We start from the raw sequence: 12,371 nt of genomic DNA, 5'->3' as shown, positions 1-12,371 counted from the left end.
CCACAAATGATACACCTTCTCGAAAGATAGGTATATCATGCGGCGGTGGACCCAATCATACAAACTTACGAGGTTTGTGACATCCATTTGGTTTGCGAACTTTTTATATGTCACCAACAAATTCTCCTATTTAATAAAAAGATTAAATTGGGTTTATTTTACCTGAGTTCCAAGTTTCCCTATATAGGCAAGCCCCTATAGTTAATTACATCTCAAGTGCGGGAATCACTTGAGAAAACTCTCGATAATGACCAGTGGTTCTAGTCTTCAAAAATTCAAAGTTCAGGTTTTCAAGATATGACGTGGAAAAATCAAGTGGGAATGGCTCAATACGGAAAACTTTTTGCTTTCGAAATGTATTTTTATAGTTTTGAAAAGTAGATGATTTAATTTAACCTAAAAGGTATATAATTTTATGAAAATAGTGTATTTTAATTTTGAAAAATGAGACCGACTGGATCTCATTTGCCCAATAAATTTGTATAATCGTGTCCGGTACCACAAATGATACACTTTCTCGAAAGAAAAGTATATCATGCGGCGGTGGACCCAATCATACAAACTTACGAGGTTTGTGACATCCATTTGGTTTGCGAACTTTTTATATGTCACCAACAAATTCTCCTATTTAATAAAAAGATTAAATTGGGTTTATTTTACCTGAGTTCCAAGTTTCCCTATATAGGCAAGCCCCTATAGTTAATTACATCTCAAGTGCGGGAATCACTTGAGAAAACTCTCGATAATGACCAGTGGTTCTAGTCTTCAAAAATTCAAAGTTCAGGTTTTCAAGATATGACGTGGAAAAATCAAGTGGGAATGGCTCAATACGGAAAACTTTTTGCTTTCGAAATGTATTTTTATAGTTTTGAAAAGTAGATGATTTAATTTAACCTAAAAGGTATATAATTTTATGAAAATAGTGTATTTTAATTTTGAAAAATGAGACCGACTGGATCTCATTTGCCCTCAATTAAGTGTTTGATCATGTCAATTTTATTATTTGGGACTTACACTTGCATAATATCTGATTATGCAAATAGCCCGCAGAGATATGAGGGTTTACGTCGTACCGTACAACAATCTCGGAACCTAAGTCGAGTTAGGACTCATGTCGCGCAACATGGTTGCACAAAAGCCTAAAAAGGAAGTGTGAGGATTTACGTCGCGCTAGGCGAGCTACCTCAAAGTCCTATGAGTTGTTATTATGCTAGGAAAAGATAATGCTGAAGAAGATCCTCTTGCTGCTCGGTTTGAATTCCTCGCCATGTTGCCCACAAAGTTGGCTCCAAGCTCCTCTCGTAGCGACGACTCAAGGTTTAAGTGTTTGAGATTGGTGATTTGTGCTTCACAGTCTCGGTGTCAAAGTTTGGTTTTGTTTTGTTTCAGTTTTGATTTTGCATGCAGAATAAGCAAATCATAAGTAAATAAAATGTGTTTGAAAGGTAAAATGTAGTAAAGTAAAATGCTGTAGATAAACTGTAAAAGCGTACCTGGGCATCTGCTACTGTTGCGTTATTAATATTGTGAGCATAGTATGATTTGCAGGAGATTTAAATTAAAAGAGGCAAGAAAACCCAACACGAAAGTCAGAAAAATGAGTAGTAGAAATTACAAGCAAAAGAAACTTGTAACCACATATGACAGATCAGGACTGGGTATAAGACATTGGTAAAAGTGGGGGCTCAGAGCTAGGCTGTGTGCTTAGGCTGTGTGCTTCGCTGTGTGCTTCCCGACCTTGAGTAAGAGTTGTCAACTCAACAATCTACAGAAGATAGTTCTTAACCTCCATCTAAATAACTAGTCGTGGACCTTTATAAATTTTCATAGAAAGATTTTCATGCAAAAGTTATTATTTAAGTCTTTTTTATGCAGAGTTCTTTTAATCATGCAAAAGAAATTTTTATTTTATTTTTGTAAATATTTTGTAAGTCGTACAGATCAGGACTGGGTATAAGACATTGGTATGGAAATCAAAAGTTGTAAATATTTTGTAAAGTCGTACAGTCCACAGACGTCGTACAGATCAAGATTGGGTATAAGACATTGGTATAGAAATCAAAAGTTGTAAATATTTTGTAAAGTCATAAAGTCCACAGACTAGTCACTCTAATCGTGCTAGAACTACTGACAACCTAAGAGTGTCGGGGGCAACGATCCCACCAAGAATCGGCGAATAGTATCATAGGTCATTCTCTCTCCCTTATTGAAGATCCTTGAGGTATGAGATACTATTCTAATAATATAACCTCGTATCCCTCGTTTAAGCACACATAAGCAATGTCGTCATCGTCCTCGCCACCTAGACCCTAGACTTATCCTAGTTCAATGATCCATATGTGGCGTTAAGAAATTTCCCCAATTGTCAGGAAGATTTGAATGTAATATTCAAGCTCAAATCCTGATGCACTGGATTTCGTTGTAGATTAAGTCATTGAGGGAATTTCACTGTTGATTTAATAAAGGAAGCATGAATTACGTCTCAGTGCATCCTGGTGTCTAGTGTCTTGATCAGTTTGTGAATCAGGGTCAAGTGTCAAATTTCGTTATTTATTTGAAAATTAGGTGGATGAACGTTCACCTAAGGTGTGCTCCTAAAATCTAGGAAGTCTATGCTGAGAATTAGGTGGATGGACTCTCACCTAAAGTATGCTCCTAAAATCTAGGAGGCCTACATTGAGTTAGGTGGATGAATTCTCACCTAGGGTGTGCACCTAAAGTATAGGTGGTCTACACTGAGAACTAGGTGGATGAACTCTAACCTAGGGTGTGTTCCTAAAGTCTAGGAAGCCCACACTGAGGGCTAGGTGGATGAACTCTCACCTAGGGTGTGCTCCTAAAGTCTAGAAGCCTACACTGAGGGCTAGATGGATGGACTCTCACCTTGAGTGTGTTCCTATAACTCTAGGAAGCCTATTCTTTAACTTATGCTTAAGGTGATTTAAGACTTTTTATATCATCCAATTAATTAAATCATCAATCCCCATCTTTATGACTTAACCATTTTAACAAAATTACCAAAACAAACGAAAAGAAAAGGTTGATCCACTTTCAAAACCAACAAATCAAAAGATGTAATAGCAAGTGAATCAACCTAAAAAACGTTTAAAATCTTTCAACAATTGTAATTAAATCGGCCCTCAAGAGGAGCGGCCCTCAAGAGTCCAAGACAATGTTTTGAGCAACCCAAAATAGCAACTTTTAAAATTTCCAAATCAATATGTAAAATTCTTTCAATATTGTAATTAAATCGGCCCTCAAGAGGAGTGTTTAAATCTACTCCAAGACAATGTTTTGAGCGGTCCAAAATAGCAACTTTTAAAGTTTCCAAATCAACACTTTTAAAAGCCTCAAACACCACATTTAAAATGCTCCAAACAACAATTTTAAAATTCTCAAAAAGCTCTCATGTAAGCCCAAAACATTAATTTTAAATGTTACAAAATTAGCTAGAAAAACTAGCTCAAAACAGTGACAAAATCTATCTAAAAAAAAGGGTACATTTAAAGCTCCTGAAAACTGCAGCGAAACCAGTCTGAACCCGTCCCAAAATAACCCTCAAACACCACTTAAATTTCCTCAAACAGCTTTTTTTTTTAAATGGACCCAAACAACACTTGTAGAAACTCCAAAAACAGTGAAATTGAAGAGCCAAAACAGTGTTATTTAGTGCTTCCAAGCAGCAACAATATGACTCGAATACGACAACATTTAACTCTTCCCAACAGCAGAAATACAGAACAAACAAAATAACATTTTATTTTTTCTAAGACTACAAGTTTATAAGACTTAAAACAGCATCTGTGTCATTCTGAAACTTTCAACTCAGCAAGTAGACATACAAATACTGAAGTTTATGTGTATTGTAAAAAATAGGTAAATGCATTATCTTGTTGCAACATAAAATATTTGAGTGCTATGCATACTCATGTGAAAGTTTGAGGCAATAGACACATAAAAACACATGAATTGAGTGGATGCGTATGCAAATCTTCCTAACTCCTAGATGGCATGTATTGAATAAATAAAATGAGCAGTATAGGAACAAAACAAGAATTTGTTACCCAGTTACTGCAATCGCTAAGGTTCTGCACTCCAAAGCTTTTCAGAAGCTCTGGGAAGTTCTGTGTTCCTCCTACCTCCAATGCGGGCGAGGGAGGGTCAGCCGAGTGAGGCGAGCGACTTTGACGCGGACGAGAGATGAGCGAGGCTTCGACGCTGAGAAATGAGGGAGTTCGGTTGAGCACTAGTCCCGTCGCACAGAGGAGAAGCGAGCGGGAGCTTCTATCGGGAGCTGCGATCGATTCGCAGAGGATCAGGACAGCGGAGGAAGCTTCTGTCGCGCAAGGAAGAAGTGAGGGGTTTCCTGTGCGAGTAGACTTCGGAACAAAGAGGAGAAGTACGCGAGTGAGGGAGGCGAGCAAAGCTTTTTCGAACAGTTGTTCGATCGGGGAAGGAGAAGCAAGCGGGGTCTGCGGGGGAGGAGCAGAGCTTCTTCGGCTTCGGTGCGGGAGATCGGGAAGAGATCGGGATCGATCTTCTTCGACGCAGGGAAGAGGCGAGCAGGCGAGTGTAGGAATCGGGATCGAGCAGGCGGGTGCGGGAGATCGGGATCGAGCTTCTTCGACACAGGGAAGAGGCGAGCAGGCAAGGGCGTCGAGCGGGGTCTGCGGCTCCTTTGGAGCGGGAGACAGGATCGAGCAGAGGGAGCGGGGGATGGGCGAATTCGGAATCCTCTACAATCCTCTACGGGGAAGATCCGGGGCTAATTTGTATAGCCGAAGATTAGTGAGCCATTACTCGAGAGCTTTGGCGGGGAATTGAATAGTTTCGTTTGCTGAATGCGGCTTAATTGGAAATTAATAACACAAAACTATTTTCAATTAATACCAGAAATGAATATTATGTTTGAATTTTGAAATTTGAATTTCAAATTCAGATGAGATGGTGCCTAACCCATGTTCAGCTCGAATTGAACCAGGCCCAAGTCGAGCCCGAGTTGAACTTAGGTTGAGCTCGGGCCTGTGCCCGCTAAAAAAAATGCATCGATTTTCGTGACATTTGTGTGTGTGGCTAACCTTAGCAATATGGGTGTCCTTCCTAGCTAAAGTCGACGTTCCGGACGCGTCCGAGGTCGTCCGGACATGTTCGCAGACGGGCGAGTCGATTCAAGTCAAAGTCGTGTGTGGTGCAATGAGTGCGTGAATTGCGGCGTTCACGAGTAATCGAGTCACAAAGGGTTCACCTAAGGCTGTTTGATCTTACAGGAACTTCATTTTCGGGCCCTCTACATATTGGTCCTTAGCCCTTGCAACTAGAAGTTGAGTGTTTTGAACCACTCATGCGAGTTCTTCACAAAAATGAGTCAAGAAGTGGCTTGAAGTTCTACGGGAGGTGGGTTCCATTGCTACTCCGCTAGGATGGTCAATAAGAACTCCTAAAGCTAGATCCTAGGTTCTAAGAGTAGGAGACTAAGACCTCACTAAAAATGAGGTCAACACTCCCAAAAGTGCCCATGCCGATCAACTCTCCCATCATCTACACACACCAATCCCTCCCACAGCGGCGGGTGCGTGCGTGTGCGGGTCGGTGTGTGCGCGAGGGGGCGGGTGTGTGCTCAGGTGCACGAGTACATGCGCGCGCGCATGCGCACATGTACTATTCCCTCCCAACGGCGGGTGCGTGCGCGAGGGGGCGGGTGCGTGCTCAGGCGCACGAGTACATGCGCGCGCGCATGCGCACATGTACTAGAATTTTAGCTTATATAAGTTAATTAAATCTTTAAATTAAATTACAAATGTTTTTAACAATAATGTAGCTTAGTTATTATCCCATAGCAGCAGTAGTGAAAATCTGATATTTGCACACGCAGTTAAATAAGGGAAGGAAAGAAGTTAGGTGAGAAAGCTAGATTTTTTTATTTAAAAATCAAGTTTTTAGTATTTTCTTTAACTAATCAATCTCAAATTGGATTGGTAGACCTCATTGCTTGTACGAGGAGAAATAATTTTGAGACTGTCTACAAAAAATGAGAAATTTCGTGTTCAGTTAGTGAAGATCGATCGTTAGTGGGGCAAGATATACAAATTCTAATATATAAAACAAATCTTCTTTAGTTATTTGCATGCTCATTTACATGTAAATCAGATTAATTGGTACAATGCAGTAGAAATCCTTCATCTTGTAGAATGCATACTTATAGCTTAATACCTATGTGTAAATAACTACACATAAACTTGGATAATACAAACCTTTAATTAAATATATCATGGTTACACAAATATCTTGTTAATTCGAGACACTTTAAAATGAATGTATCTAGTATCTGCAAATTACTCATGTGTAGATACAGCTGTTCTGTATAACTTAAAAATAAATCACATGCTTAATAAATGTTCAATGGAAAAAATGTGAAGCTAAAAAAAATATCATGTTATAGAAGAATAGGCTAGCAATAATATGTTTCAATACACGTACATGAGCGGCAAAAGGGTACCATATTGAGCAAAAAGATCCTCAGAGCGATAAAACTGAGTTTCACCTGGGCTTTATTGAACTTTACAATATAGCCTTCAGGCTAAGTTTATATTACATAGTGTGGCTTTAAAACTCACAACTTTATGATGTCCAAAAAGCAATACAATCATACATAACACATTCTAAGCCTAAAGTACAATACAAGATGATAGACAATAAAAAAGAATTTGATGTAAATAAATTAATGTGAAAGGAATTAAATCATTGTCGAACTTATGAAAAATGTACATTTGTGATATTGTTGCTATTTATTTGTACAAAAATATTAATATTGGTCCTCATGTATCCAAACTATAATTGTAATTGATTTAACAACATGTTAGTCAACCAATGCTTAATTTTACGAATAAATCCAATTATGATTAACACACATGGTGATTACAGTTTCTGGGAATTTGAATTATGTATTAGACTTATTTCTTTTGTTATGCCTCATAGGCCGCAAGAGGGGGGTGAATGAGGGGAAGAAAAAGAAGAGAGAGCTAAAGGTGATAGATTGAGCAAAACAGATAAAAACCTAACCACCTGAAACAAAAAAGTAAACTAAGTCTCAGTTACATTAAATGAGTTGAATCTGAATCATTACGCATTCGGAATCAAACAAGTTTGCACAACCCTGCATCAGTTACATTAAATGAGTTGAATCATGACGCATTCGGAATCAAACAAGTTTGCACAACCCTGCTGCTAATAAATGTTAGGTCTTGAGAATCACAATAATAACATCCACGGATGATGCCAGAAAATTTTTTCAACGAGGGCACAAATAAATAATTTCAAAATTAGCCTTAATCTTTTTTATCCAGACTTAGGGTTGATATTGACAATTTTATCATTTTTTTATTTTTAATATAAAAATAATAAAAACATGCTAAAAGAAATAAAAATAAAAAAGAATATTACTTGAAACAGTTTTATAATTATTTTATTATCAATACTACAATTTTTTCATTTTTTAGACATAATAACATGAAAACTAAATTAAAATTAAAACATTTTTACATTATTAACTTAAAAAAAAATTAAATTCGCAATAATTTCTTTTAAAAAAATATAGCACTATTTAATGCAAAGATACTTTAAAAAAAATAAAATTAAAGTATAAAAAATTCAAAAATACAAAAGCATTGCTAGCAACGTTTGATGTTTAGGATGATTTACATACATAAAGTATAAAAAATTCAAAAATACAAAAATACAAAAATACAAAAGCATTGCTAGCAACGTTTGATGTATTGTTTAGGATCGAGCTAGCTCACCATAAAAATTCCAAAGCTTTTTTAGTTCATTTGATAACTAACATAAATGTCACTTATATATGCATGAAAAGTAATATTTCAATTTTAAAAAAACAAAATTATTTGTATTTTGATGTGATATGAAAGATTTGGTGATATAAATGTAAAAAAAAAGAGTTTAAGTGTTAGATATGTAAATACATAGAAATTGGATGGTATGTATGTAAATGCGCCTATTGTTTAATGTGAAGCTTTCTCGTGAGAGAGGTTAGTGTTTACCTTTAGTCCACCATCAGAAAATATCATATTAAAATTGCTCTTAAAATTGAAAAGCATAGCTAAACCTGTTGACCATCCAGAGCGCCACGTGAGCTTGCGGGCTAGAAAAGTGTAATTACATTATTTACTTGATGGTTTTTAAATATTAAAAAAATATTTCTGATTTCAAATATATTATTCTGATTTGTTAAGGTCCAATAAGTCATTTTTTCAATAAAGGAATCAGAATTGAATAGAATCTCCATAGCTTGAATAAGGATTTTGTAAATGTTTCAGCCAACAAATGTACGGAGGATTTATATTAAATTTAATTTATTCGGGCAAATCAGTGGAAAATTTATATTAAATTTAATTTATTGGGCCGAGTCAGTGGGGGCACGGGCCCAGTGTCCCACTGTACCTCCGCACATACTAATATCATAACTTGTGTACTTTGGGCGACGAAAATAAATGTTCAATGGTTTATTGCAGCAAAGAATGCATGACATTTACTTAATAGTTTGATTAGAGTTTTGGTATGACAAAAAGACATTCGGGGATATTAAATCTAAATATTGCGCTCATGTTGAAAGCATAAATATGTATATTTGTACAATAATAGTTTGATTAGAGTTTTGGTATGACAAAAAGATACTCGGGGATATTAAATCTAAATATTGCTCTCATGTTGAAAGCATAAATATGTATATTTGTACAAAATTGTATATGAATGAATGTCAGATGCTTAAAAGATATTACGGTCTAAGCTGAGCGGTATGACAGAAGTATGCCGCCCACACTGCTATTAAATCAAGAAATTCTATCAGGTAATGCTAAAAACAGATGGAGGCTTTACCAGCCAAATGCACTCTATTATAAGTGGAAAGACTTCCAGCGACCCAGTTTTACAAATCAACGTGTCATCTTCCATTCAAGATATACCAATGCAAAAATTTCAAACATTTTTTGCAAATTCAGACTCAATTCAACTATTTTCAAGATCCTAGGCTTAGGAATCGGGAAGTTAGAGGGACCACAAGAAAACGGAAAACCCCTCCTACTCAAGCTGAACCAAATCATTTTCGGCTCTCATAATTGAATTAAGTATTACGGTTTCTCCTGAAGACAAATGAGCTTTAGAGCAAGCAGGCATCATTTCTTTGTTGACAACGAAGAACTCAAGAGTGAAAGCATATCCTTCCAGACTTTTTCTCTTGGCTAGTGATGTGTATCACACAGATGATAATGATAAAAAAGATTATCATAATAGAAGAATTATTAAGGCAATCATTACAGATAATGCTATACTCATATTGATTTTGTGCAAATAATAGAAAATAAATTACTATTAACAAAAAAGAAGCATTATTGTTTGAGAAGATGATGATGGAAGTGGATTGAAAAACATAAGTAGTCGACAAAGCCATAGATTAATTATATTTTAAATAATAAATCAACTTACTGGCCAAATCGAAGTACATCGCCCACGTGAATTTCTGTGTACACCTTTCCCTTGATCTAACAAATGAAAAGCCAACATAGGAGCAGAAATCAAGATCAGCAACAATGAAAAAATTTATCCACAAGCTCTCAAATTTATAATGCAAATGCTTTCAATATTATTTAAATGAACAAAGACAGGAATCATGCATATAGAACATATTTGATTGTTCTGCTTGAAATCTACATTCACAAGTAAGCCATCATACATGTCATTAGCTGCTTCAGATGAACTCTCATACAGAATTGCCAAAGGTAGAGTGATATTTAAAACACGCATTATAAAGAGGAAATAACAAAGCTGCCAATAACGGTTGAGAAAGCATTAGTTTTGACTGATAATCTAACATTTATATACAACGACTATTTAGCAGTGGTAGAACTCATCAAATGTATCACCTGTTTCTTGTTAATAAAAGTTCCATGTGTGCTATCAAGGTCATAAACAAATGTGTCACCCTTTTTAAACTGCAAAACTGCAATAACATAAAGTACAAAATGAGTCTTCTACACTTAGATACTCTAGATACAAAATATGTGTAAAGTTTAAATCTCTACAAATAAATTTCACTAAGAAACTTAATTCAAAAATCAAGCCAAGTAAAAATAACTCAAGTTAACTTAGATGATTTTTAAAATCAATAAGTGGATTTTGTATCAAATTGAAAGTTCCTGTTATTAAGGAACATACGATGCCAAATATAAACCAAATTGTGTCATATCTATACAACAATACAAACATGCAAACAGTAATACACGTGCATAAGTGAAGTGTGTATGCACGGTGTCCCAAATAAAGGTAAACGCAAATGTAGTCATAGTATAACTGCAGTAAATTAAAGTACATTATCCAAACAAAGAGGAAGATTGAAATTGTGAAAATCAAAGACAAAAAAAACCCTATGCCAACATGAAAGAACAAGTGATGAACTGTCTTAGATATGAACGCCCAGCCTCCTTAACCACACCTCTGAAAGCACCTCAACACAACCTCCTGTTTGAAGGCAACCTCGTTTAAGTAAAGCACCTCCAGCATCCCCAATCTTACTCCCTTCTTTTCCTTGATCATTCTTCACCGGCCTTTAGTGCTTATTTATGTGAATTGTTAGTTCCTTCACCACTCCACTGTATCCTATACCTCTACTTCTAGCTTACTGGCTGACGCAGGAGTGTCCCACAGGCATACTGCAAACCCCATGTTTCTGTGATTTCCAGGTTCTGCAGTACCCGGCCTCCAATCGCTTGTGCCTGGCCCGACGAGAATATTATTAATTTTTCTTTTTTTATTTTTATTCCTTTATTTATTTATCAAGTTTCATTCCTTTATTTCTTCCTTTTTGGTTCTTGCCTATTTTCCTAATTTCTAATTAGGTATTTGCTACGAGGGGACTTTTATATATGTTGTAATAGAGTTTTGAGACTTCAATTATCTAAGTTTATGTATTTGGAGAAACTCTCTGATTTCTGCTCTCTGAGTGTTGCAGCATATTCCTTTAGCAAGTGGTGTGTCTTTAGCTTGCCCAGGAATAGGTGGTGGATCCCCTCGACATTCGTGCCTTCTTGTTTCGTTGTTTGGCCGCTATTCTCAATTCGGACAGCCGCTGAACTCCTAGCCTTTAGCTTGCCCAAGAATAGGTGGTGGATCCCCTCGACATTCGTGTCTCCTTGTTTCGTTGTTAGGCCGCTATTCTCAATTCGGACAGCCGCTGAACTCCTCCGACTGTTGTCCAACAGAAGGTTTTATCTCATCTCCCCCTCCAAACACTTGTCAAGCTTTCATAGTTCATTTCTCACTATTCCGCTTCCCATATAATTTCTCGAAGGCCTAGAACGGTGTTATCTGAAATCAGGGACAAGCAAACCCTAGATTTTCAGGAATCTATTTTTCTACCCAAAATTCAAATTTTCTAAAAAAAAAAATCCTCACTACACCCAAACTGTTTCTACCTTAATTCCTAGGCCCAAAACCTAAAACTTCCAAAATACAACATTCCTGCCTCCAACCAAAATTCAACTCAACATCTACCACAAAATCCTTAAATCATATTCTTCTTCTTTTCCGTCAAAACTTCTATCAAAAGAATGAGACATCCTGCCGCCAAAGAGAAATCTGCAAAGAGGCTTGCAGAAGCATTGTATGGAGGATATGCAACGAGAAATCTTTCAACTTCAACAAAGACAAGTCATCTTTGAGAAGAGACAATCCAATGAGGACGTTCATAGCCACAACAGTGACACGTCAAATTGAGCTGAGGAAGTGAATCCCTTCTATATAAAGAACCAATATCTCGATGATTTGGTATTAAAATCAAAAGAAAAGTCAGGATGTTGGAGCAAAGGTCGACTTACCAAATTCTGACAATAGCATGGATCCAAACGAATTTATCAAGTGGATCCAGATAGAAAATCGGGTCTTTGAATACAAGGACACTCCGCCGAACATTATGGTAAAACTATTTTGTTTAAGTTAAAAAATAGTGCATCTCTATGATGAAAATGATTGAAACGATTACGTCAGCAAGAGAATAGTGCATCTCTATGTTGGAATGAAGATTGACTTACAAAAATTTGACTATCGCACGGATCCAGACGAATTTATCGAGTTGCTCCTGATAATGGGATGGGCATTTGAATACAAGGACACTCAACTGGATAAAATGGTAAAACTAGTTGCTTTTAAGTAAAAGGATAGTGCCCACTATTGTGGAAACTTTTGAAACACTTATGCCAGCGAGGAGGAAAAATCACAGTCTAGTCTCAAATGAAAAAAGAGATACAACGTAAATACCTTCCCCCCATTATTAGCGGAATATATTCATTAAATTCGTTACCTGCACT

At 36.5% G+C, this 12,371-nt stretch overlaps 1 protein-coding gene across 1 annotated transcript in view; it reads right to left on the bottom strand.

Moving 5' to 3' along the window:
* Positions 1-10,009, bottom strand: part of LOC110029802 (kanadaptin-like) — a gene marked incomplete at its 5' end in the record, with an annotated part of 30,285 nt that extends 20,276 nt beyond the window's left edge. Inside the window, 2 exon segments of the mRNA XM_020732252.1 lie at positions 9,496-9,551; positions 9,933-10,009. Of these exon segments, the coding sequence (XP_020587911.1) occupies positions 9,496-9,551; positions 9,933-10,009 (133 nt within the window).
* Between the last annotated feature and the right edge of the window lie 2,362 nt (positions 10,010-12,371).

This window comes from Phalaenopsis equestris, unplaced genomic scaffold, assembly GCF_001263595.1.
Source record: "Phalaenopsis equestris unplaced genomic scaffold, ASM126359v1 Scaffold000606, whole genome shotgun sequence".
Lineage (NCBI taxonomy): Eukaryota > Viridiplantae > Streptophyta > Magnoliopsida > Asparagales > Orchidaceae > Phalaenopsis > Phalaenopsis equestris.
The sequence above is the reverse complement of the archived record's forward strand: the minus strand, read 5'-3'. Positions and strand labels throughout refer to the sequence as shown.